The sequence below is a fragment of the Syngnathus typhle genome, linkage group LG2, assembly GCF_033458585.1.
Source record: "Syngnathus typhle isolate RoL2023-S1 ecotype Sweden linkage group LG2, RoL_Styp_1.0, whole genome shotgun sequence".
Classification (NCBI taxonomy): domain Eukaryota; kingdom Metazoa; phylum Chordata; class Actinopteri; order Syngnathiformes; family Syngnathidae; genus Syngnathus; species Syngnathus typhle.
In genome coordinates this window covers 3,001,556-3,029,460 of record NC_083739.1, presented here as the reverse complement: position 1 = coordinate 3,029,460, position 27,905 = coordinate 3,001,556, and the positions used below count along the sequence as shown (strand labels likewise).

Sequence of the window (27,905 nt, the reverse complement as noted above, 5' to 3'; positions counted from 1 at the left end):
TTTCTTTTAGCTGATTTATTTGTAGAATGGCCTCAAACCATTGCCCTGTTAAGACCGTCGTAAAACTAGGAAAATATACAAGTAAAATTGTGCGTTAGCTCAACACATACAAGCTACATCACATTTACGGTGAATAGGTTTGCATTAAACATCACATGTAACCAAAATAAAATATTGTTTCAAAATTCGAATAATACTCACGGACAAATCTTGTCCAAGGCACAACATAAAAGCTTTAAACATCTGCTTTTAACAGATGCACACGAGTCGACATTGCTTGCTGCCATTCGGTATTTGCTCTTCCCACTGCAACTATTAGAGGGAGGTAAAGCGCTGCATGTAAACGTGTTTCTACTTAAACTTATTACAAAAGGCAGAATAGGCTGGCTGGGACAAAGCACGTTGTAAAAAAACAAACCAAAAAAATAATCCACGGTCTGAGCGGCGGCCTGGGGGAGTCAATCACGGTCCACAAGTGCATAAATCAACGAGTCACATTCATGGGAGGTCATGATCATCTCATACAACATCAGATGAAAAATACAGCAGAAAAATAAAATAAAATCAGAGTTGCCAAAGACAAAGTTGACAAAGCTCAACATGGTATGTCAGAAAGGTTCTAGGGCTGGTGTCACAAAAGAAACCAAATGGTCCTTCTGTGGAGCTCAGGCGATCAAGCAGCACCTCCACAAAGAGATCCTGTAGCAAATGTTGTGCTTTCAACTCGCACCTGCTCTCAATACCCTGAGCGTCTGACACTTCCTGGCAGAGAACAACATTGCCGTGTCCGTGCTGGAGCAACGTTCTCGAGCACTCATGATTTTGCCCCTCCTTCCCTAGCTCAAGGAGATCCGAAGGCATCACAGAGTGGACTGAAAAAGTGTGTTGAAAGATATGGATTGCGCCGCCGGTCCTGGAATCTTTCTGACAGACCTGTTATGTCAGCATCAGTAGTCATCCCACCACTCATACTAATGTTCTCTTCAGTGTTTACTACATTTCCCAGCGCATATAAACATTCATGTCTCAACAAATAGAATGACCTCCTCAATTCAGATGAACGCGATCGCTGCACATTTGACAAAACAATCAAAAGTTGGACGAGCACTAAGCTTTGGACCAAATACAACATGACAAAAGAACGATCTGCCTTTTGCGAAAGAAAAAAAAAGTCACATCTTTTATAGTGTTTTTACATAAAAGCTCTGCAAAATATTTTTTTCTTCTCACCTATGTACAACACGTGACAATGTCAGCGAGCAAAAGGAGAAAGGGGGGGGGGGGTACTTTGAGGAGACATCAAAGGCACAGAGCGCATAGAGATCAAGGTAAATGTTGACGATTGGTCGGTTGGTTCCCTCCGACAAAGCGCTCGCTCGGATCGATCGAAACGTTCACAGTTCAAGCTCACAGGAGGAGACCGAAATAGCAAAAACATCCATTGCGTAATGACAGATGACAACAGTGGCAACAATACTCAGCGTCAATACTTTAGAAAAAGACTTTTGAAAACAACTCAACCCACATATGCTACTTGCCACGACATCATTCTTTTTTGTCTTTTTTATTTGACGAGTCCCTTTTTGTTTGTTCTCTGGCAACACAGAATGAAACGATTCTTTCCCCCTGTTCTGTAGAAAATAGTTTGTCCATACTGAAGCTTGCCCAATCACGCCAGGGAAACTAAGAAGGTTGACATCATCGGCGTATCGTTGAGGTTCTCTGGCTAGAATGGCCCGCAAGCGTGATGATGCTGAGCGAGAGAGAGCTCAGCGGGGGAGCAATGACTCAACTGTGAATACTTTTGATATGAAAAGGAGGAGGGGGGGTCAAATAAAAGCATCATAACCAGACACAACAAAACACAAAATATACAATCATTTTTCCTTCCACCGCAGTATGTTTGTTAGGGTTTTGGTCTGGTGATCCGAATTTTCTTGCGGGAAAGCTGCCCCCGCCGCCGGCCCCCCTCCCCATCCCTTCTATGCTTTGTTGTCGTCCGGCTTAGGGTGGATGCGGCGGTCGCCCTGCAGTTTGATTTCAATAGTATCCTTGAGAGACTCTTTGCCAATTTCTTCCTTCATCGTGAGTTTCCTGCAATTTTCAGAGCACAGAACAGACAGAGACAGAGACAGAGAGACAGAGAGACAGAGAGACAGAGAGACAGAGAGACAGAGAGAGAGAGAGAGAGAGAGAGAGAGAGAGAGAGAGAGAGAGAGAGAGAGAGAGAGAGAGAGAGAGAGAGAGAGAGAGAGAGAGAGAGAGAGAGAGAGAGAGAGAGAGAGAGAGAGAGAGAGAGAGAGAGAGAGAGAGAGAGAGGTTTTCTCCCGCAAGTGTGAGATGATAGGGTCTTTTCTAAATCTTCTCAAATTCTTTCGATGAAGACAGCGAAAGCAAGACGCCTTCGTGTACTGCTGTCAGTAAGCTGATTCCCGCTTGATATCCAGCCTCAAGAAGGATTTGTTCAGGAAATGGGATCATTTTTCTCCAAATCGCACTATTTACTTGATGATCAGTGTGAATGATTCAATCTTTGCTCTATTCACACAGTAACTGGTAACTGGTCACTTCAACGGTCAAATCATTGTAATCGATTTCAAAAAGCCTCGTGTGAGTACGCGGAGAGACTGACTAGCTTTGGCCCACCGAATGAGCCCAAAGACGAGGCACAAGCGACAGAAACATCCAGCGTCCTTTCACGATGCAAATCCATTGAAATGGGACACAAATTCTCTCGCAACAAGACAAGTGAGATTATAGGAGAGTGAAATCCAGCCAAATAAGCACAATAAGTGCTTGATTGGAGGACGTTAAGCAATTTCATGTTTCATGAGCTCATGCAAACCCAGATTGGACTAGCGCCGGCACCTTTGCCACCATGCTTTGCATGGATTCATTCGGGATGAATCCGGCGGCATATTGACATCCCTCAATCAAGTTGGGCCAGAACGACTGATAACGCCGCTTAGCTGCTTATTACGTACGTTGTCACTGTAACAAGCCCAAAGCGGAAACACAAGCTTAAGTGCCATTTAGTAGTGGTTGCATGAAGCTACACTAAAAACATGTTTATTTCCTCAAGTGGTTGCACAAAATCAAATCATCTAAATCCAGAAATACTTTTCAAGTACCGTCATTTTCGGACTATAAGTCGCACCGGAGTATAAGTCGCACCAGCCATAAAATGCCCAAAAAAGTGAAAAAAAAAACCCATATATATGTATATAAGTTGCTCCTGACCATAAGTCGCCCCCCCACCCAAACTATGAAAAAAAACGCGATTTATAGTCCGAAAATTACGGTAGATGTCTAGTGTATTCGATCAGGGATTGTCAACAGGGCAAATTGGAAAATGAGGAAGATTCTCAAAGTCAAATGGATTTTCCAATTCATTTTGGGCCTCATTTACCCATCCAAATGGAGTTGAATTTTCCCGAAATAGACCTGCAGATGCAAATAAATGGCCTGCATCCAACCTTGGGTTGATGATAGTCGAAGATTTCATTTGACCTCTCGATGAACCAAATTTCAATCAAGCCATCAAAAACTTTTTTTCCGTGTACTGCTGCAACCTAATTTCATGTCCATGAAATGAGGAAGTGAATGACAAGCTGAATTTGTGTTTGACGTGCACAATTCCAACTGTGTTTGAATCATGAACGCTTCAATGGATCGCGGTCAAATACGGAGACAACCACTTGATCCGTGTGAACGTCTACATGCAAACGAGACACGCAGGATGAGATGTTTGTGAAGAAGACATTATCAGAGACATACTGTGGTTGAAAAGGTGGTCGGGCTGCTGTTGTAGGTGCACCTAGACGGCAAAGAGAAGGTTTCTTTTCTCATTCTCCAATAAAAAGCTAGCTAGATTTGAGTCTTTCACGGGTTTGGTTTAACTTTTGCCACACAGGTCACTCAACACGTGTGCACATTAGCTTGAAAAAAAAAATAATAATAATGTAGTCGTGACCCAAAGGCCGTGACACCCACAGCAGATGCTCCCTGGGCAAGCATGAAAGTCATTCATGTTGACATTGACAAGAAAAGGACACTCACAGGTAGGCGGCCTTGCCCTCTTCCATTTCTTTGCCGCCGGTGGCTGTCTTTTTGCTGCGCAGCTTGCGCGTGATGCACATCAGCAGACCACAGTGGCGCAGGAAGAAGCAGCTGACATCCACAAGGACAAGAAGCAGGAGGAGCGCTCCCAGGCCCAGGCCCACCACCGCCCCGAGGCTCAGCCCGTTGAAGAGGGATTCTGCTCACACAGAAGAAGAGGTCCAGTGATGACCATTTAGCTGAGCTTTGCAAATTCATTCGTTCAGTCATGGCAGTCGCAGCGCCAGCACCTTTCGAAACTGAAAAGAAAACTAATAACAAACACTTGAGAGCACTGTGGGTTAGGTATGTTGCTCCCGCACACAGAAATAGCTCTTGAAAAAATTGTACTATTACAAAAAGAATCAAAAGGAACTGTTAGGATGGGATTAGCCAAGTCAAAGGTATTTTCTGTGATTAAATAACTCTATTTAAATTGGATATTTTTTGGACCAATGAAAAATAAAACTACTGCTTAAATTCAGATTTTTTTTTCATTAGCGCACAAACATCAAAACGACAAAACTATCAAATAAGAATGTCCAGATTGCCTCACAATATAATTGTAACTAAAACAATAATACTATTGGAAAAAAACAAAAACAGATCAAGTCACATTCAGCCATGTCACATGAAAAACAAGTCCAATAAAATGTTAGATCTAGCAAAATCCATATTGTGTTTTTTTCCAATATGTTTGAGCCCTAATGAGAACCGTCCCTCCCTTAAAATGCGCTTACCTGTGATTTCCGGTTTCTGTGGCATGAAGAACTGATAGAAGGTGGGCTCCGACAAGCCTTTAACATTGCGGGCCGTAATCTCCACCTCGTATCGGGTGTTCCACTGCAGCGGCTGCAAAGTGGCAAAGTCATTGGAGCCCGGAACCAGCTTGGTCATCCATTGCTCTTCTTTATCCTGCAATCGAGTCAGATGGATGGATGGATGGATGGATGGATGGATGGATGAGAGGTTTGTGATCACAACGGACAACCTTTGTTGTCACTCACTGTCTTGTACTTGACGATATATTCCACGATGGGCATGCCGCCATCATCCTGCTTGACCAAGCCCAGCTTGTAGGCTTTGCCCAGTCCTCTCTGCCCGTGGACTGCTGGTGGGCTCGGTTCTCCTGACAAATGGAGCCTTTTGAATTTCTAATGATATTCCATTCCATTCATTCCAATGCTATTGACTGATTAACGTATCAGAAGAGTAAGTCATAGTTTTATGGCACAACTACAACGCCTTGCATTTATATTGACACAGGCTCGGAAAGAAGATCAGCACCCAAATGGGAATGTGTGAACGAATGAATAATGCAATTATTGTGTCTGGAAAAGCACTATACCCATTTTTTTTTTTTTTTGGGACACTCCCAAGCTAGTGGGTGTTGTTGAATTGCCTCTATTCTTAAGGGTGAAATGGCACCATTTAAAGGCAGTCGATGAGATAAAATGATCCGTAGAAAACAACAAAGCAGGTGACTGACGACTCCATCTCTTAGTTAATGTAAATGAAACCACCGCGCCTGAGGGAAAACAACCTGTCCCAAACAGAAGGCCTACTGTGCCTTGAACACAATGAACTGACTGAAATCAATAAGGACTAAGGAATCCTGAATTCCATCAAGAAATATGCCAAATGAGAGACTTACGGACGGGTAAAGTCTGGAAAGTCTCCATGTGACTGAACTCGCCCTGACCCATCTCATTGACGGCCGCCACTCGAACCTCGTACGTCGTATTGGGCTCCAGGCCGCTCAGCACCACCGTCGCTGGTGAGACAGAAAGCCATGGATCACAGGGCCAGCGCAAACAGGAGCGTACAACTTTTCCTGTTGAGAACAAGTTGCCTCCCTCATAAATATTTCTTTCTTTATTTACCAGCTTGATTGGGATTCACTCAATTGCTCAATACCTGCTCATTTGTTGCTCATCTCCCGGCGCGCGTACCGCATATTAAAAATGGAGTGTAAACACAGAGGACCTCAAGATCAGCACCCAATTTTTATGAATTCTAAAAAAAAATTTTTAAATTTTTTTTTTAAGTCCCAATGATCGTCACACACGCAGGGAGGCAATGGGTCCCATTTTTATAGTCTTTGGTATGGTCTTAACTAGGCTGGATGTCATTTTTTTTGTTGGCGTTGATTTCTCCGACTGCCCGTAAACGCACCACCGCGCTCCGTGCGCGCACGGGAAAGAGGCGGCTCTGTATGGGAGAGACGTTGAAGAGGAATAAAAACACCCTTGGAAACCAAAACTTGCCCCTCGTCGTGACTCGGAGCCGCAACAAAAGTTTCGGATTTGTGTAGGGTACATTGTGACAGACAGCAAACGAGCAGGTGATGGAGCAAGCCTTGTCTGATACGAGAGCATTGCGCTCGTATGGAGCGTGTTTGAAGTGAACAGCAGAGACGAAAGGAACAAGGCAAAGTGTTGTGAAATAAAATATGACCGACCTGTAATACGCATTTTGTTATTTGCTGATTGAAACTGCTAATTAAACTGTGAATTGAAACTAATAGGTGGAGAACTGAACTCTCGTTCTTTATATAACTGACGTGTCTTGCGCAACCGTTCTGCGCATCTGTAATGGCGGCCTCCGTATGACGTCCGGTCCGCGATGGAGATTAAAAAACAAACAATATTTGACAATAACACACCATCAAGGATTGCACCATCGCATCAAACGATGTGTCGTCAATTATGAATTTTACTAAGTGTGTTGGGCAGGATGGCTGAATGCGTTGCGCGATTGACAACAAACAAGAAGAAAGGTGATTTCAAGTTTTATTTCGAGGGAGATTTGTCATGTCTCGTCCCCAGTTTTGCTATGTGTTGCCATAGTTTCTGTTCGCGTCGCGTCGCCCCTCTCTTCCTGTGTCACCTCAATCGATGTAACGTGTTTTTTATTTAAGTCCTGTCTGCCCCTCGCTCACCGTCGGATCATTGCATGTGTTACTGTCATGATGTGGTTTATGTTCCTGTCTTTGGTAATGTCACCCTGTCTTTTTGTTCCACGACTTTGTCGGTCAGTCCTGTTGTTGGATTTGTTGTACCATGACTTTCTTAAAAAAATAAAAAATAAAAAAAAAAGAAATTAATTTTTTTGTACCCATGTATAATGCGCACCCCGGATTTTAGGACAATAAATTAGTTAAATTTTGCGCACTATACACGGAAAAAACTGTATTTGTGGTCTCTGAAAGAAGAGAGACTAATAGAAGAAATACTACATTCAACTGGACCAGCTTATTCATCCGCTTTCATTCTGTAGTCGAATTTGCCTGAGTTACAACGTGCCATTCATTTACTGTAAAGGATGAAAACGAGCGATAGCCTAACGATTTCGCAAAGCGCAGCTCGGTCGATCGATGAACCGGATGAGCTTGGCGAGAAAATGAAAAAGTTGGAGGAAGTCTGTTTTTAGAGGGTTTTGACCTCTGACCTTGTGTCTTCTTGATGAATACGGCCAACGGCGTCTCTTCTTCCATGACGCGTTTCAATTGCGCCTCCCGATACTTTTGTCATTCAGTGCTCCGTGGAATACTCACTGTGCACACTATGCGATCGGACGTCCTTCCAGTCTTGTGGGCCCAACTCCTTGTACTGCACCAGGTAATAGCCGATGGGCACGCCGCCGTGGGAATCCGGCTTCACGAACGTGACGGCGGCCAAACGCCGGGAGATGGCTGACAGGCGTAGCGAGTGCGGGTTGGACGGCACATCTGGACATGGGATCAAAAGTCGGTGGCAGTATGCGGGGGGGGGATCCCGAAAGACCCCCAATTTGAATAGGGGCGCCTATCTTGTCTCTTATTGGATGTAATCATGCGAGGTCAGCTTTTATTCCTTACTTTGGTTACCATTCAATCCGCACTGAAGATAATTGGAATGCGCAATCATGTATTGGCCTGCACTGCAGTCAATTAGAGGCCACTTCTGCAAATAGCCGAGGGAATGGTAAATCAGACGGCTTTGTTTGAGATTAAGATAGGGAGAATACAAGTGGACGTGGAACTTTGCCATAATTACAAATAGGCTCATTAGCATTTGAATGTCCAACAAAGTCCTTGTACAGTCAAGTCCCTGACGCGGGTCGGCTAACTTTGCCAACTTGCTCGGAAGTCACACTCACCTGCCTGGGCCAGAATAAATTCCTGGTAGCGAATGCCGACGTTATTGCGGGCGGTGCAGTTGTAACGACCAAAGTCCCTGTCGGACATCGGCGTAACCTACAAGTATAACAAGCCGTCGACTTTCATACCGGAAGAAATACAAAGCAAACGTGACAAGACAACAAGTAGGTCGGTCATGCATCCGTGTGCTCATGCTTCTGCCACACCTCTAGTAGAGACTTGCCCATGGCGTTGTGCACCCGAGTGTTGCTGGTCCCTTCCGGCGAGATGGCAAAGTGTTCCCTCCCCCACAGCAAAGTGGCGGGCGGGTTGGACATCACATCACAGCTGATGTTCACTGGGTTGCCCTCCCAAGAATAGTAGATGGTGTGGTTGCTCAAGAACTTTGGTACGTCTGTCCGAGACACATCGCGGAGGTGTTAATAAGAGAGGGCGCTCTTAATTGGAGCCTCGTCCTACGGCGAGTAGCAAATGCAAATTGGGCCAAATGGCGGCGGCCAACATATTTCCCCGCAGCCGAGGTATTCTACGACACTTGTGCATGCGATGCTGGGAGGACAAAAGTCACGAGAAACATCCTGGAATGGCCACTTACACTCAATGTCAAGGAACATGCTCTTCTGATGCCCTCCGATCCTGCTGAGCGCCTCACAGTCGAAGCGGCCCAGGTCGGCAAGCCTCACGCCGCTGACGGTCAGCACCGATTTGCCGTGGTGAGCGCGCACCTCGAAGCGTCCGTCCTGGCTCTGAGGACATCAAATGTTCAGGAGGCCCACCTTTTCATTTCCAATAAGCCTATGACGTCTATATGGCAGTGCACGAGTTCAGTTCATTCAGCTGCTGTTGAGATGAAAATAGTTTGGGAGGTGAAACACTGGACTCGTGCATATTTCACAAAGTAACTGCACCTGAGAGGAAATATTACATCATGACAGGCATCATTAATCTGATTCCCAAGTCAGCTTTTGCTACGCTCTTACCTTTGAGATCGTCAAATTGCTTTAGATTGCTCCATTTATTCAGTTATTTCTTGACTTAATCATTGATTAGAGTCAACGAGGGGGCACTTCAGGGAGGGAGAGTGTGTACTTATATAGTATGTGTGTAGCTATATATATATATATATAAATCTCAGGACAAGAAAGTGCAAAAACACCTCATAGTGATCAGCTGATGACTCCAGGTTGCTTCTTATTTAAGACAAATTCAGTTGAAAACAAATCTAAACTGGACCATTGTTGGTGTAAATGTGGCTTTGGTCATGCTATTTATTCCCTGCAGTGTGCATCTTCCCTTGCACATTTTGCTCTTGTAATGTAACCCCCAGTTCACCAACACACTCTTTGTTGTCTCAGCTTGATCCTATTTAGCTTATCGGCACTCTTATCACAGCAGCGCTCGCTCTCTATCTATCTATATCTATCAGCCAATGACTTCCAGTGGCTCACCACTTCACACGTTGACTGTTTACTTTGCCAGCTGGGCTCAATGGGATTGGAGGAGCACGCAACACTTTGAATGCTGAGGATGGACGGAGCAGCCAGGAGGAGGAGGAGGAAGAGAGAGAGAGGACACCTTCCAGGGGAGGAGCTTCTGAGTCAGGAAACGCCCCCTCCCTCGCATGCATCCCATCCCATTCCTCTCTGCCAACTGGCGGGGTGTGTGAGCAGAGACCAGGGCGGCCAAAGCACAGCCTGTTTGATATGCAGCTCAGTGGAAGGTGAGTGGCCAGCACACAACAGGGAAGCGCAGAAATGGTGCGTCGGTTTGAAGGCTTAATGAAGAGGAGTAGGTAGAAGAGATCTTACAGAATGCATCAATAATACAAGCAAGCATCTGACTCTCAGATGGGGGGGCTGGCATGTGCGAGGGACGTATTCGAAATAGCAGCTGGAAATGGCAGCATGGTTTGAAAGTGTCGTTAGTTTTTGTCTTCTTTTCCTAGTGCTGTTGTCTTGTTTCATAAAATCCAGATGATTATAGCTGCTTATATGTATCATTACTGACGATATCAAAAAAGATCAATATAACTGAGTGATGGCAATGTTTTGTGGTGACCTTTTTCCAGCAAAAAAAACCAAAACAGCGCTGTTGTTATTGTTGTCCCTCCGCCGTCCGTCAATGATTCCATTCCCAAAGTAGCCTAGCTGTTCCTCATTCAATTTCAAATCATTCCTTGTGGTCAATTTAAGTACAAGGTCATTGACATCCTGAGTTGCGGCATGTGCGTGAAAAATAAACAACGTTATTATGAATATTAAAAGCATCTGATTATGGACTGGTCACGGGCAGCACTTGTAGGCCGACAGGCTGACACTAATTTCACCCATTCAGACATGGCGAGTGGGAAGGATTATGACTCGACATTTATGAAGACATATAGCAGTGATGACCTGTAAATGTTGGCTTTTAGCATTCAACTAGACCAGGCAAACACAGGCACTCGATTACTTTGCATCGACGTCAAATGCATTTTACTGGGCTCGATTCAAAAAAATGCAGATGACTTGTATTGAAAGACGGTGAATAAAAGATGGCAAAATTCAACATTCACAGCTATGGCCAATTTCGAGGATTCAAATAGCCTAGGGTGAATGTTTCCAAATACATTTTGGTTTGCTTCGTTATTGTCTTGGGGGAAGGGAGGCTACACGGTGAATAGCAGTTTGCAGGATACACAAGCAGTTTGCAGCGTAAAGCCGCAAAGGCTGAGTTATAACAATTGCTATTGGGGTTTTTTGGGGGGAACAAATTTCACCTTTAATCTAAAAATCTTCTCCAGTTGAAAATGTGTAGGTGTGGAGTCTCTCCATTTGCAGCTCAGCGGGTGTGACCTGGACAACGGAGAATCTACGCAAGCAATTTGTAGCAGAATCTTTGGGATCGTTTGTTTTATGACGTGCTTGTGTTTTGAGCGAGGCTCTGAAAGGAAAAATGCACCGGGACGGGACGGGGTCTGAGCATTACCAAATCAACACATTTGTGTTCCCACCAGAAGACACTGTGCACAATTCCAATGGCAGATGGGTCTTTTGGCGCTCGGTCGGTCGCTAGCTACCTTGTCTCCGTCCACAAAGGTCCGCCCATCGCTGGCTCGTCTCCAGGAGATGTCCGGCAACGGCTCGCCCTCAGCCATGCAGAGAATCATGGCGCCGTTGCCCTCCACCGCTGTCACATTCTTCAGGTGTGTGATGTGGGGCTGGACTGCAGGCCACGTCGAATGTATTTGGAGGGTGGAGACAGTCACCAGAAAAATAAGAGAAGATGAGAGCGCCAGTCAGAAAGAGAAGATGAAGGCTGCGCCGCCGGCAGGTTTAAACACACACAGATGATGCATGACCGAGGTGCTGATCATTTCTAAATCACTGGCTTCTGCTTCTGTCAAGACGAGGAGGAAACCCTCTGGCCCACTCTCAGCAGATTTACAGATGAAACGTCTTTCTCAAATATCCAGCCTGCCTCTGCTGCCATGCACATTCTGCCTTCCCTGATTTTCTTTTTTTTCTGGGGGGGGGAGAAGAACCGGGTGTTTTCATTCTGACACAAACGTTAGAAGTGTGCTAAGGGCGATTGCTTGCTCCAGATAAGGAACTCAAAGCTAGCTTGAAAACGCCGCATGTGTGTGTGTGTGTGTGTGGGGGGGGGGGGGGGGGCATGGTTTCTAAATGTTGCATAACACATTTTCACCATCTTTCCAACAACGTCGCTACATGGGTTCTCAACGAACGAGCCCACACGGTTGGATGGAAGCTTTTAACCTTGTCGAGAGTGCACTTGAGGGAGTGTGAGGCTTGCTCAAAACAGCGCAAGCGTATGTATATGTGAAGGAACATCAGATCCCACAGTGATGGCCTTTGAAAGACGGAATGACATAACATCTGTGATTGCACCGGCGGGAGGAAAGCTTTCATTGCTGTCATGTCAAAATGACACTGGGAAGACGTTCGAATTTATGTTTGACCTGTAGGGATGTGAATTTGTTTCGATTCCGAACAACAGATTTGAAGGTCTTTTGCTTGCTCTTTTGACAAAATGGTTTTCAAGATTTTTGTGCACAAGGCGCAAAGTCGCAAGAGAAACGGACCCAAATAAATGTTCACATACAGCAGTGCTTCTCAATTATTTTCTGTTACGCCCCCCCCCCCTAGCAAGAAGAAAACTACCGTTTTTTTCCGTGTATAGTGCGCCCCCATGTATAGTACGCACCCCTAACAATGGCATGCTGATGCTGGAAAAAAGCTTGTACCCATGTATAATACGCACCCAATTTTTATGAATTTTTTTAAAAAAAAATTTAATTTTTTTTTTTTTTTTTTTAAGTCCCAAAGATCGTCACACACGCAGGGAGGCAATGGGTCCCATTTTTAAAGTCTTTGGTATGGTCTTAACTAGGCTGGATGTCATTTTTTTTGTTGGAGATGATTTCTCCGACTGCCCCTAAACGCACCACCGCGCTCCGTGCGCAGGGGAAGAGGCGGCTCTGTATGGGAGAGACGTTGAAGAGGAATAAAAACAACCTTGGAAACCAAAACTTGCCCCTCGTCGTGACTCGGAGCCGCAACAAATGTTTCGGATTTGTGTAGGGTACATTGTGACAGACGGCAAACTCGCAGGTGATCGAGCGAGCGTCTGATACAAGAGCATTGCGGTCGTATGGAGCGTGTTTGAAATGAACAGCAAAGACGAAAGGAACAAGGCAAAGTGTTGTGAAATAAAATATTACCTGTAATACGCATTTTGTTATTTGCTGATTGAAACTGCTAATTAAACTGTGAATTGAAACTAATAGGTGGAGAACTGAACTCTCGCTCTTTATATAGCTGACGTGTCTTGCGCAACCGTTCTGCGCATCTGTAATGGCGGCCTCCGTATGACGTCCGGTCCGCGATGGAGATTAAAAAACAAACAATATTTGACAATAACACACCATCGAGGATTGCACCATCGCATCAAACGATGTGTCGTCAATTATGAATTTTACTAAGTGTGTTGGGCAGGATGGCTGAATGCGATGCGCGATTGACAACAAACAAGAAGAAAGGTGAGTTTTATTTCGGGGGAGATTTGTCATGTCTCGTCCCCAGTTTTGCTATGTGTCTAGGTTGCCATAGTTTCTGTTCGTGTCACCCCGCTCTTCCTGTGTCACCTCAATCGATGTAACGTGTTTTGTATTTAAGTCCTGTCTGCCCCTCGCTCACCGTTGGATCATTGCATGTGTTACTGTCATTCTGTTCCTGTCTTTGGTAATGTCACCCTGTCTTTTTGTTCCATGACTTTGAATTAAATTTAAAAAAAAAAATTAAAACTTTTTTTCTTTGTACCCATGTATAATACGCACCCCAGATTTTAGGACAATAAATTAGTAAAATATTGCGCACTATACACGGAAAAAAACGGTATTCGCGCCCCCCCCCCTCCCCACCGTGACTATCCTAACTTGTCTTGTAAGTCGTAAAATGTTGCACTGTCGCAAACGTGACAGAAGTAACAATGAGAGCGCCACTGCCCCCTGCTGTAGTAAACGCGCAATTACACTTTATTCTAGTACTGCCAAAAAAAAAGCCTGTTCCCCAGGGTCACACGCGGGGGGCGCCCCACTATTTGAGAAGCACTGACATACAGGAAACTCAAAATTAAAAGTCAATATAAAAAAAACGAAAAGTAAAAAAAATTGAAAATAAATAAATAATAATAAATGAAATGATCCAGGGTTGATCAATGCCAGCAGCAACGATCATTTGGAATTGCGTAAAAAATAAAGACAGTTCAAATGGAGCTGATGGAGGAAAACCAAGTTTTTTTTTTTAAAGAATAGGCTCTTGTCAAATTGGAATATTTTTAAGCAGCTTGGGACAGACAGTAAGAGAATATGCAATGTTTTTTTCTTTGCTTCCACCCCAAAGGCTAAATTTAGATTGGAAGCAAACAAATGTCTACACAGTCTGACCTAATATCTGCTTACACAATGCCACTTTGTATTCGTGGCTATTTGTTTTATTCCGATTCAAATTCAAACATTGCCTTCCCTTTACGCGTAAGCTCTTCATTTCATGTCTGTATTCTGAAGAATGAGCCAAGTTGATTCCGATCATTTGGATCATGTAGCAGAGCCGACATTTGAAACACCGCAGATACTTCAGTCGGTGACCCCTCCAAAAATGAATACATCACCTTGATACGCCGGCGAAATAGGATTCAATATAAACTTGATGTTATACGATGTACACGCAACGCAACCTTGGGAGCTACGGGCATTTTCCCACTCACCAAATACTTTGAGGAAGAGCTCCATCTCCTGAGAGCCGGCCTTGTTGGCAGACTTGCAGTAGTAGAAGCCTCCGTCAACCTGACGGATGTTGCGGATGGTGAGCATGTTCCGCCCCCCTTCCAGTTGACTTAGAATGTACTGATCCGATGGCTCCAGTCGCTGGCCTTTCCTATGCAAAGACAGAGCACATGTTTTTTTTCAATGAATCTTTCATTAGTGAATGGTTAAATCAACACCCCCTCCTGCATCCAAATTCTCCACACGTGCTACAACTTCTCAAACTGTGTCACCCGGAGAGCTCTTCCTCCTCTGCTCAGGGAATGTGTTGTCTGTCAAGGCTGACGTGTATTGGCTACACTCGGCTGCCGGCGGCCCTCGGCTGTGGCGTGGAATACGCTCATCCCGGGCACGAGCAGCATGGGACAGGTGGCTCGGTGGATGTCATTACGCTGACTGACAGGAGCTCCATTACTCAAGATGCATGGGTGCGAGGCCGCACATCCCGCAGACAAGAAATGCAACTGGGCTTGCTTACTTAAAGGTTCAATTCATAAGTTTGTGAGGGCAGGCAGGGGAGTCGCTATGACTTGACTTCCAACGGTGTGCCAAATGGAAGAGAGTTAAAAGGGAGACCTACCTGTAAAAGTGGATCTTTGCTAATGCCCATTCAAAGTCAAAGTCAAAGTCAGCTTTATTGTCAATCTCTCCACATGTCACAACACACAAAGTCAAAGTCAAAGTCAGCTTTATTGTCAATCTCTCCACATGTGCATGTCACAACACACAAAGAGACCGAAATTACGTTTTTCTCTATCCCACGGTGACGAGACACAAAACACGATAGACATACAAGTACGCGACACAATATAAAAACAAGAAGGCAAAACTTCAAACAATCAATAGTAAGAGTGATGAATAAATACTAAATAAACAGATAACACAATAAATAAGAGGAGCAAAACGGAGCCAGCAAGCATAGCGCAAAAGTAAAAACATAAACAATAATAACAATAAATAGTAAGTAATAAGAGTAATAATAAATAATAAATAAACAGATAACACAACAAATAAGAGCCAGTGTGCATACAGACAGTACAGACAGTAAAAGTACAGGACGCTACGCAGAACGGGGGAGCGAGTTCAGGATCCTAACAGCCTGGAGTATGAAGCTGTTTGAGAGCCTGGTGGTGCGGGAGCGCAGGCTTCTGTACCTCTTCCCAGAGGGCAGAAGCTCGAACAAGGAGTGAGCGGGGTGACTCACATCACTCACAATCGTGGTCGCCTTGCGGGTGAGACGGGAGGTGTAAATGTCCTTCAAGGAGGGGAGCGAAGCACCAGCAATCTTACCAGCCGTGTTCACTATGCGCTGCAGGGCCTTCAAGTTGTAGTCAGTGCAGCCGCCACCCCAAACAGCAATACAGCTGGAGAGGACACGCTCAATGGTGTCGATTCAATTACATTCGATAGTCCTTTATTTGTCCCTATATGGGGGAATTCCAGTATAAAGTAGATCTCTCTCTTTTAAGAATATGACAAAGAACAAAATGGAGAAAAACAACGGCCATGCTGCTTACAGCAGGGTTGCTGTACATCCCAATATGATGAGTTCCGTTTTTGTTGTTGTTTTTCAAACAAACCGATTGAATGATTGTTCTTTCCCCACATCGTCTGCTATTACTTGCTATTATAATAATGGACATAATAATGATCGTACAATAATTGTTGACAAGACATGTCCAAAATGAAAGCCCGGATGTTTTTTTCAGACCATTTCTTTCGAGTGGAAATAGTTCGGGTCGACATATGTATGTATACGAGCGAGCCTGACTTGTTAATAATGAACGGCTGTAATGTAATCGGTCCGCAAGGAGCTGGTCAGCCCAAGTTTGCTGAGGCAGCGCACCGTTTTATTCAACCAATCAGTCCAAGACCCCCCCAAAACAAAACAGAAATTGGAAGACGTAGGCACAGCTGGCAGCGGCAGCACAATTGTCTTCATCCCATTCAATCCTGATGCATAATATTTGAACATTCATGAATGACAAAATGCAAGGCTAGCATAAGTATGGAATGCAGACGTCAACGTGTTACCATTGTCAATCCTTGACCGTTTGCGCCAATCAGTCTTTGGAGGAAGACATTTTTGACTTTTAAACAGTGCCGTCCATGCCTGACGACGTATTGCAAGCATGACATTGACACGCTGCAGCATAGACATGTGGAACAATTAGCAATGCTAAGCCAGCTCGGATGAATCCGCCGCATCAAAGAATTAAGCACTAGGGGTTTAACGATACATTGATACACATCGATTAATCGATATAATGCTCTACGATTTATTGGCATCGATGCTAAAGGTAAACATCGATTTATATCGCCGTGTTTGACCTCGGACATTAGACGCGACTTTATTTTGAAATCCAGTTCATTGTTGCTTGCTTCCTCTTTCCGGGTGCGCGGCGTTGTTGTGTTGTGAGCAGAGCAGGCACGTGAAAAGGGAGGCGACAACTAGTACGCGGCTCCTGGGCTGGTGCTATGGCTAGTGTCCAAAAAGACGAGGAAATTCCCTCCCCTTTAGGCTTCAAGTCATTCGTTTGGAAGCACTTTGGATTCCAAAGAAAAGATGGCTCAACGGACAAGACACGTGCAGTTTGTAAATCCTGCCATGCGCTGAACAAATATTCAGGGAGCACAAATCTCGCTGCACATTTAAAGAAAAAACACCACATCAAAGTTCAGTGTTAAAGTAAGCAATTTGTATACTACAATACTCTTGTCATTTCCTAAATAAAGAGTTTGCAGTACCTTGTTGATATTGCGTATGAATTGTTATAAATCAGGATATTGTTCTATATTTTTTAGTTAAAAAAAAAAAAAAAAAAATCGATCGTAGAGCACTATATCGCGATACATCGTGAATGAATCGCAGCAGGCTTTAAGATATCGGCAAATATCGTATCGTAGTTCTTTATATCGATATTATATCGTATCGTGACAAAACCCGCGATTTACACCCCTATTAAGCAGGCCACAGGAAACAAGCACCTTTATCAATAGACCCTCATGTGGAAATGGCTGCTTTTCTATGAGCTCATTTTCGGAGCACTAGGTGCAAAGCTGACAGCGCGGTGTCAAAGGCTCTCCAGGCGCTCATTTTTACACACCCGCTCCCAAAGTAGCGTGTGCTATTACTAGACGGCTGGGGGAAGGCTTGTGCGCGAGGACGGAATATCAATTCAAAGGTTTATCGACTTGATCTATAACCAGCGTGCCGTGCCGCAGCTCCTTGTTTTACCTGCAGGAAGTATTGACGCAGTTGGGAACACAAATTCAAGAGCTGCTGTGAGATTTCCGTGAATGGGACGCAAAATGTTTTTCTGGAGAGTGGAACATACCTGTGCCATGTTACCACAGGGTCGGGCGATCCGGAGGTGATGCAAGTAAAGGTGACGGACTCCTGGTAGTCGGCGGTGGCGTTGAATGACTGTTGGGTAACGGACAGAACCGGGGGAACTGTGGACACAATGGGAAAAGAATCGCATCAGAAAAAGAAGGCAACCCAAAACTGCGCACAACTGGACACAAAATTAGCAAATGTGCAATTTGCGATTGATCCTGCTGAAACGTGAGTCCATATTTCCAATTAACCTTCATTAACATTTTCTTCAACAAAAATTTGGACCATATTTGAACATTTGAGGTTTCTGGCCGACATCAAGCAACGGCAAGCACGTTGCTCGCTTGAAAGCAAAGTTGGTTAATCCATTACAATCCGTTACAGAATCCATTTTGTCTCAGCCCAACACTGCACCGATTGTTGCAGGTAGCCATGTCGCAAATCAATGAGCAAGCTTCGCCTCGTATAAATGGCGAGTAATATCCAACACAGCTTTTTTTGGGGGGGGTGGCGGCTCAAGGGACAATTTGATATTACTACATGAGGCACAGACAGGATTGGAGCAGCTCAACCATTACAAGACAGGAATGGTGCCGCTAGATGAATACAAATTTGGAAATCAAAATTCCATCCTCCTTTTTTTCTTTTTTTTTTGAAACCTCCAAGCCATTTTGGACATTTCCAATCGCATGGAAGCAATAACAGGAGACTCGGGATGGAAACATAACCGTTGCCAAACGCTACGTCATTGACATTCATCCAACTCACCGTTGACCACCACGGCGATATCCACATGGTCGATCTCGCCGCGAGCCTCCACGCTGGCCTCGCAGCGGTACACTCCCTCGTCCGCTTTGGTCACGCGGTGGATCTGCAGGCTGTTGTTTGTCAGCATTTTGAACCTGCCTGAATCGGGGGAAAGAAAAAAAAAACTTTTCAAAAACAAGGCAGGGGAAAAAATTGACAGACAAGAGAAGCATGTTTAACAAAATGACAAAAGAAGATTGTCAGTCAATCTTTGGCAGATCAAATGGACACAGATTCTTTCTTTCTTTCTTTCTTTCTTTCTTTCTTTCTTTCTTTCTTTCTTTCTTTCTTTCTTTCTTTCTTTCTTTCTTTCTTTCTTTCTTTCTTTCTGATTTCCACTTACTGTGGCGTTCCTCAGTGATCTCCCTCCCCTGGTAGGACCACACGACCTGCGGCACCGGCGAGCTGATGACATCACACAGCACCTCCGCCGTATCACCGTAGCGGAATTCCTGCGGCGACTGGATGTCTCGAAAAGTCAGCCTCTCTGCGAGATCAAACAAGATTGTCGACTTTTTTGCCCGAGTGGCAACGTTCGTTACACACTCAAGTATTTACTTATCGTGCAAAAGTTTGCTTTGTTTTCAGTCCAAATAAATACCAGTCTGCATTATTCACCTTGGACATTTTGGACATTTGTGTGGTTGAATGTGTTGTCTTTTCTGGTCACGAAGGCACACGAGTTTTTGTGTTAAGGACCCAAGACCCAGGCGCCTGTATTAGCTTGCTTTGACAAGATTAAACAATTGGTAAATTCGGTCTGATTGATCTACTGGTCTTCTCTTTGACAGAACGAACTCGCAAAATTGTTAGGTGCGCCAGTGTGTGGATTAGAACATAGCAATTCTTGTGTTAAGTGTTGATCACAATTTGGAGTCAGATCAATATCTAAAATCCATATCCTAACACAGTGCATATGACAGAGCAGACGCCTGCCTCCTTAAATAACAGCAATTACAATCAACAGTTCAAAAAAGAATCGGAGGACATTTTGGTGAGAAAATAGTGGGGTTGGGAGATTATGGAAAAAAAATAATCACACTTCTTTTGATGATCAAAATCACAATGACTGAAAAATATTTGTATTTCTTGACCTGTCAATGCATAGTGCCTGCATGGTCATTCATCCAATGTCCTTTCCTCCTTGTACATTGGACATCTTGAGCACTGTGTTCTTTTTGTCAAGCAGAAAATGATCTTGTGTATTTGAGTTCTCTATGTCCACTTTTGTTGCATTCCATCTTTGCACACGTTCAAAACGGCAAATAAGCATCCCCTTTAATTCTGTACTCTTTTGATTTGATTTTGCTCTCCTGTCTTTATTTTCACAAGTCTCGCAACGGACGTCTTGGGCTAACCTCTGGAAGATTTTGTGCAAATGGGTGCTAGCAAAACAAGAATTCGAGAAACTTACTTGGCCATCACAAAAGGCAACCGCTGACTTACAGTACATGAAACATGGATGCTATCACTCTTGAGAGCAATCCTACTGCAATTCTGAGTTTGTTTTAACCATGCCATCCTCACAATGGAATTGTCTGTGTAAATACTGAACAACAAACGCTCCGCGTCCCCCCCCCTTCCTTTGTGCCTCATAACATTGGGTTTTATCCTTGCTGGGTCAGCAAGGAAGGCTGGCCTCAGTGGCATATCCCTCCCTCATCATGCCTGGCAGGATCAGAGTCCCATGGCGTGGCTCCAAGTCATTCGACTTTAATTACAAGACAAAGAGGGAACATAGACACCCATAATCCTACACATGGACATAAAACGGTTTCCGAATCACCCAATGATGCGGATTCATTGAGCTGCGACGTGATTATTAGCTCGCGTGGCACGCTCGGAGCAGTAAATAGAGAAAGGTGTGTGGAGCTTACGGTAAATCTCCAGCACCACTGATGCCTCCGCCATGCGACCACTGGCTTCAGTGGCCCGGCAGCGGTAGATGCCGGCGTCCTCCACACTGGCGTTGTAGATTATGAGCCGGGATCGCGATGCCTCCGTGTGAAACGCCATTCGCTTGGAGGCCACGATGCGCTCGCCCTGAGGATTGTACCACTCCAGCCTCACCGGCTCGCCAATGGCTGCAAAAAAGCAAAAGTCGGAACGGCGTCAAGATGGCTACAAGATGATGATTAGACAGCGACCATTCTACTGTATGTATATCCTTCGTCCAACTGGCGGAAGTAACATACAAGGCGTTGGTTGAACCCATGTCACATGGTTTCTGGATCCCAAATTGTTTCCACCATTCAGCCAATGCCTTGCATTTTGGGGTCTCCTGGTGGCGAAGAAGGTGGTGGTGGTGGTGGTGGTGGTCATGCACCACACGTTCTATATTTGCCAATGGCCAAGTGATAGTGGAAGAAGAAATGATAGCAGAAGAAATACTCCCGGAGGGTTGCATGCTAGCTACTTGTGCAGTCCCATGCTAAATCCTGCTTCAGTTCTTCCAAAGCACAGGCAAACAAACATGGCGCCGCCTGTGATGTGTTTGAGCAGCTGACGCTTGTTTTGGCGTGATGCCACTGCGTTAATTGGAGAGGTTACATCATGTCAGTTGAGTCCCTCCCTCCATATCTGTCACGCTTGGCTGGAGCCGCTTAAATGCTCTTTAGTGTCAGCCAGTCAAGCGCAATGATTTGATTTGATTTGATGATTGGCGCCTCTTCTTCTCTGGTAGCCATTGTTTTTATTTGAAATCCTTACCCACGCAGATCGAACTTTTATCAGTGTGTCCATTTTTTTAACCCTTCTGTTTTACTCTCCCACCCGCTGCTGTCCATGCAGGAGAGCTGGAAGGAAAGTTGATGTTTGCTTGTCACCATCGTCACCTTTGTGCTTGTTTCGCCAGCTTCTCGTCTTGCCAGGAAATCCTTTTTCTGTTTGCTTTTAAGCACGACTGAGGATTTCAATTTTTCACCTTCTGTGCTATTCGCTTTTTAGCTGTGAGTTTTGGTTTGGACCAGTTCTATTTCTATTTGTTTTATTCCTGTCTCGTACGGTTAACCTTTTCTTATTTGCATTTAACTCATGCTTGCATTGAATTCTTGTTTAAATCCTGTAAAACCTTTTCAACTGTCTTTGCTTTGGAATACACCGTCAGCATTTCTCCGCAGTTTTTTTTTTTTTTTTTTTTTACATGGTCAAACTGATTTCTGCTCATACGCACTTGTAAAAATGCCCAAAATATTTGGATTATGTACTAATTCCAGGCTGGATTCATTGAACGTATCGCTCTCTGCTTTTTCAAATAGGTTGTTTAGAATTTGATAGAATAGAATATTGTCATTGTCACACATGTCCATGATGATTGTCATTAGGACAGGCCAATGTTATGCAAGCAAGGCCATTATTAAGCCAATATTGCATTTAAATAGAGCAAGGCCGAGGATGAGCGAGCGAGACAGCCTGCGGTGTCAAGAAGAGCTTCTTGACACACCTCCAACGCTCTTTTCAGGCTACGCTTGTTTGTGAGCTGGCTGGCAGAAGTGAAGAGGCAAACAGCGGGAGGTGGCTTGGACCTGCCAGCGCTGAACTCGCTTGATGACCATTTAGAAGGGGAACAATGGGGGGGGGGGGGGGGGGGGGGGTTAATGTCACTCACCATATGGGGAGCATGGAGCTGCTGTTTACTGTCATTAAAAGAACAAACAGTCCCCCCACTGTGCCGATACAACCAGTCTCCAAACATATGATGCATGGAAACACACACACACACACACACACACACACACAGCAGTGGCGTTTTCTACCTGAGCAGATGAAGAACTTGGACTCTCCAACTCTTAACTCCCCCTTGCTCAAAGAAATGGAAACCTGGAGGATAGCTGTGACAAACAGACAGAGAAAAGAAGAGGGGGTGGGGGGGACGGAAATACTTAGTTACGGCTGAGCTGATCATATGTTGTATAACAGTTTAACACATTTGCCGAGAACGATTTTCCAGCGGGAATGCAAACCTTCAAGGGTTTTCGAGTCATCCGTTAGCCTTCTAACCCAATTAGTTAGCAATGCTATTACTTTTCAAAAGACTTAAACGACAACCTTGAGATGCTTGAATAAGACAAAGACAGCCTTTGTGGGACTGACTGAGTGACTGAGTGCAGCCGCTACAAGCTTCTTTGCCGACGCAATGCATTTTGGGAGGTTTCCTTCAACTGGGTTAATAAACTATTCTGGTAAAAAAAAAAAAATGAAAAAAAAAGGTAACAAACGCTGAGCTTGTGTCCAACACAGCGGTCAACAATGTGCATTATGAAGAGACTAACGATCAATGAAGAAAAAACGAATCCCCCACATTTCATCCAAGTTTCTGAAAAAGTCGTCTCCATGATCATCTTTCAAGCTATCATGGCCGTCCGTGCATCAAACATACTCTCACCAAAATTTGACTGACTACATTGTGCTGGATGAGCTGACCCCGCTGAGTACAACAGCTCCTAGTGGGGCCGAATAAAGCTGCTCCACGCTCTGTTGTCCTTCACTGAGCCCAGCGTGCAGTCAGTCAGTCAGTCAGTCAGTCAGTCAGTCAGTCAGTCAGTCAGTCAGTCAGTCAGTCAGTCAGTCAGTCAGTCAGCAGTCTGAGCAACCGACGTTGCCCTCCATCAAAGACAATCATTGCAGCCGGGAGGGAGCAAGGGAATTACAAGCGACGGATGCACGCAATAGGAAACTAGATTTCTGAAGACTGGCCTGATAAAAGGTCATGTTTGCAAAAACTTACATACTGATTGTCTGATTGAAAAAGAAAAGGATATATATCTAATAAAATAAAAACAAGAATTAAAAATGGACCACACTTATATTAGATCATCGTATCCAATCGAGGGGAAAGCCACAAGTATGTTTTCAACACAAACAAAGACACCCTAGCAAAACTCAAGCAAATATATCTCTCGCGTTTTTTTCGAAGAGTGAAGGAAAAAGCAGACGTGCGCCAAAGCCGAAAGACGCACCAACAGACCTCCTAATTCACCTCAAACTGTCAGCTTGGCATTGAGCCACAATATTTTCCTGACTGAAAATATTGCCTACTGTACGCCTTTTTGAGAGGAAAATGTCGCAGAGGCAAAATGTTGGCCAATTATACCAAAGTCTACTCCTCGTTATCCCCTTAACACACTGACAACATTGAGTCCCAAACGGTGTTCATAAATAGCAAGGCAGACAAGATGACAGAATGTTACGGGCTTCAGTTTCGATTCAACCTTGGCGCTTCTACGTTGAGGGGGGAAAATAAGAAGGAGACAAAAAACCCGGCACTCCAGCTGAGGGCTCAATCAATACGACACCTGGGGGAAAAGGACGAGTGACTTCCTCTGCTGCCGAGGTGATGTGAAAATTAGGGCTGAATTCATTTTCCAGACATTGTAGCTCCAGCCTCCGAGGTTCACGGACTCAGCTGGGGGGGGGGGGCTTGCTTTGCATTTATGATTCAACGGCAGATGCTGCAAAAGTGAAACGAAATAAAGCTTTTGTGTTCATCTCAGGCTGGAACGCTGACAGATAAGCAGTCCTCAAAGGCTTCTGTCGGTGGTGAATTTAAAGTAATATGAAGTGAGGCAGATGGCGCATAATGCAGAGACTAGTAATTGGCCTTTATATGCGTTCGGTGCGGACTGACCGCTCGCTCGGTGATTAAATCTCTTTTGCGCCTTACGTATCATTTATGATAAATGGAGACGCGGACATTTCTACAAAAGTGTGTGACATTGCTCACGATTGCGAATACGTAAAAGCTTGCCCAATATCCTGACAGGCCACACTGAGGTTGACAACACCCATGCAGAATGGAACCTCTTGAAAAGGAACATTGAAAAAAGTGAGCAGCAGTATGAGCCTTACTATATGCTGGAATTGTGCATACAGACAAAGAAATACTATTTGACAAAATGATTTATTCATATTATTGAATTGTAATTCCGATCGACGTTTTTTCCATTCTTAAAATGAGCCCTTTGCAAATATTCATTCAGTTCACAGCATTGATTTGTGATTACCCTTGTTGAACTTTCCATCAACCCTCTTTGCAGTACCGTCATTTTGCGCACTCGGCAAAGCTGGAGCAAAATCCTCAATCAACGAGCTGAAATGACCATGGTTGCTTCAAAATCGAATAGCCAGTTGAGAAGCTTGCATGTCAATGTGAAGAAGAAGAGATGCAGAGGATAAGAGGCAATCTTGCAAAGATCCAAGACGAAAAATGTCAGAAACATGCTCCAGATTCTCGCCGAGTGCATTTTGTACTATTGATTTCTTTCTCTAGACGGTTGATCTCCTCGCAGAGAAAGACACTTGCAAACACAAGTGGTTCCATTGTCTTTCACTCGGAAATGACACAAATACAAGCGGCTGCAAACGATGAGTTCACCAAACAATCTGTTCAAATGGCGCATAGACAGACTTAAAGCTAGATTTGCCTCTTGACAGAAAATCCCTGATTGCATTTGCATGCGGTTTCTGGGAGGTGGAAACCGAAAAAAAAGATCATTTACTCACAATTCCAAGAGTGTTTGAAGCAGTTTGTTGATGCGGGGTTTTTTTTCTTTCTGTCTGTCTGTCTTTCTTTCTTTCTTTCTTTTCACCAAAACATGCTCAAATTGAATACGCTGCGAGAAGTCATGCACACTCTGGAAATGTTTATTTAACCAAATATTTTGAAGAAATGACACATTTTGGAGCAATACCGTGCCTCATATGGCAATATTTTGACCAAACACTGACACTGTGCCTGCCACAAGCGAACATCTCAAACTGGCAAATATGTTTTAAAGTGCAGCAGGTGAAATGGTGTGTAAAAGTAAATTAATAAATAAACAAAAATCATGTGAAAAGGAGATGCTCCTAATAGATCTGAAGAGGTTGCTTGAAGTGAAAAGTCGGAAAGAGACACCCTGAGCTGCACCGTTGTCAGATAAAAAGCACATAGTGGACGGGATTAAGCTTGCGTCACGTAACCAAATGGATTTTTCGAATCTCAGCTCCATTTGACATCATTCGGATGGCTAAATTATTCTCAAAGAAATCAAGTGCAACACTAGATAAATAAAGCAATTTCATTTTTCCAATTTGGCGGGCCACCTGCAATACCGCCCGCCACGGACCACCAGTTGACAATCCCTGATCTCATCAACAAACGTCATGATCTCTATTTAAAGACACAAGGTTTTGGTATACTGTCGATTTCTGTGCATGCGACCATTTTTCCATAATTGCCGATTATTTGGTGCTTTATTGTAATAACAGTATCGCTAGGTTGCCTACATGTTAAATGAGCTGTGACAAAATGTTTGCTTTGCAAATAGAATACCATGACTCGGTCAGAGAGGAATATATTTGACACTATTTTCGTTGTCGTGGTTGCAGTGGCGCACCGCGTCATGCTGCTTTTTTTTTTCTTTTTCATTTGATATCCAACACAAGCAATAACAAACAAACAAACAAACAAACAAACAAACAAACAAACAAACAAACAAACAAACAAACAGCTCTCCGTGTGATACCGTGCGCCACCAATATTATAAAAGGGAAAACAATCGCCTACCATGAAAGTCTGACAGAAGAAATGAAAATTGGACCTTTTCATTATTACAATGATCCTGACTGTGGGTGGTTATTGATGGATTTGTTAAACACAAGCTGCCAGATCCTATGTGCGTTCCCCGACCGACACTCAGTTGTGACAACCATGAGGCTGCTCATCGGATGTGCAAGCGCAGACACAGGCACCGTCTCCACTTGTGCACACAAGACACAGACGCAACAATGCAGCTTGTGCAAACTTCTCAAAGGCATCACTGACTACAAGTGCAAATGCCTCACTTTGGATCGACTGGACAGAAGAAGTGGGGGGTCATGCATGCACGATTCACAATACGGAACACAAATCTTTCTTTTGCGACTTAAAGTTCCAAGTATCTGGATGTACATGTAGGACATTTCAAAGAACCTAAACAGAAAACAGTGACCAGAAAAGTGTTTTCGCTCAATAAAAAAAAAAAAAAAGGCTCCCTCAACCGCCCCCTCCTTTCAAAGCCCCCTGGCTCCTGCAAAGACGCGCTGCAACTACCAAACAAGGTCCAGTCCAACAATCCAGCCCCTCTCTCCGTCCGTCCACAGCATCTCAAAACGCCCAAATAAAGTTGTGCACTAAGTCACAAAGCTCGGGTATTCCGCGCGCACACACACACACCACGCACGCACACGCGCGCACGTTTTACCTTGGCTGCCGCACACCAACAACGCCACGAGATGCACGAGTTGGAGCATCATTGTAGAGCAGCTCCTTCGCAGCTATAGAAAGACGCCGTACAAGGAAAAAGGTCGGATCCGTTCATCCACTTCGCCTTGCACTCGGCGGGCAACTGTGGTCCACTGGTTTTTATCGACTCCCTCCCTCCCAACCTCCCAACCTCCCTCCCTTCCTTCCTTCCTTCCTTCCTTCCTTCCTTCCTTCCTTCCCTCCTTCCCTCCTTCCTTCCTTCCTTCCTTCCTTCCTTCCTCCGCCCCTGCCTTTACGCTCGCTCCCGCTGCCACGCTCGTTCACCGAGCTGGCGCTGGCTGCACCCTCCCTCCCTCCCTCCCTCCCCGGCAGCTTTTTGCCCAGCCAATATCTCAGTTAGCCAGAGGTGGCAAAAAAACAACAAGGAACGCCAGTGAAGAAAAAAAAAAAACGAAGGGTGACAGGATTCTGACTTTTTTTCTCAGAATTCTGACTTTATTCTCAGAATTCTGACTTTAAAGTGGGAATTCTGACTTTAAAGTCAGATTTCTGAGAATAAAGTCAGAATTCTGAGTGTGCTGTCCTCACTCTGAAGCATCTAGTTTTTCACCAGCTAGACAGCGAGTTAACGACGCTCCAAATAATCAGACTTGGTTCCTTTTAGCTGATTTATTTGTAGAATGGCCTCAAACCATTGCCCTCTTAAGACCGTCTTAAAACTAGGAGTAAAATTGTGCGTTAGCTCAACACATACAAGCTACATCACATTTACGGTGAATAGGTTTGCATTAAACATCACATGTAACCAAAATAAAATATTGTTTCAAAATTCGAATAATACTCACGGACAAATCTTGTCCAAGGCACAACATAAAAGGTTTACACATCAGCCTTTAACAGATGCACACGAGTCGACATTGCTTGCTGCCATTCGGTATTTGCTCTCAAAAACAACTTCCCACTGCAACCA

The 27,905-nt window shown here is 44.4% G+C and overlaps 1 protein-coding gene across 6 annotated transcripts; it reads right to left on the bottom strand.

Moving 5' to 3' along the window:
- LOC133170792 (neural cell adhesion molecule 2-like) lies at nucleotides 1–27,903 on the bottom strand. Of its 6 annotated transcripts, none has more exons than XM_061303953.1 (18): nucleotides 26,934–27,080; nucleotides 22,467–22,541; nucleotides 20,589–20,795; nucleotides 19,055–19,198; nucleotides 18,673–18,810; nucleotides 17,903–18,020; nucleotides 14,507–14,676; nucleotides 11,298–11,443; nucleotides 8,835–8,985; nucleotides 8,446–8,633; nucleotides 8,239–8,335; nucleotides 7,655–7,828; nucleotides 5,753–5,872; nucleotides 5,106–5,227; nucleotides 4,839–5,013; nucleotides 4,060–4,258; nucleotides 3,778–3,817; nucleotides 1–2,051 (listed from the first exon to the last, which is right to left on the bottom strand). In XM_061303953.1, exons 1-18 carry the CDS (start codon nucleotides 26,983–26,985, stop codon nucleotides 1,983–1,985), a joined length of 2,385 nt encoding a protein of 794 aa, XP_061159937.1. In that variant the 5' UTR covers nucleotides 26,986–27,080; the 3' UTR covers nucleotides 1–1,982. The 6 variants fall into 6 exon arrangements, with proteins under 6 accessions (XP_061159937.1, XP_061159954.1, XP_061159928.1 ...); XM_061303962.1 differs by having other exon boundaries at nucleotides 1,907–2,094; XM_061303970.1 differs by lacking the exons at nucleotides 3,778–3,817; nucleotides 26,934–27,080 and adding an exon at nucleotides 27,781–27,903.
- Nucleotides 27,904–27,905: the final 2 nt, after the last annotated feature.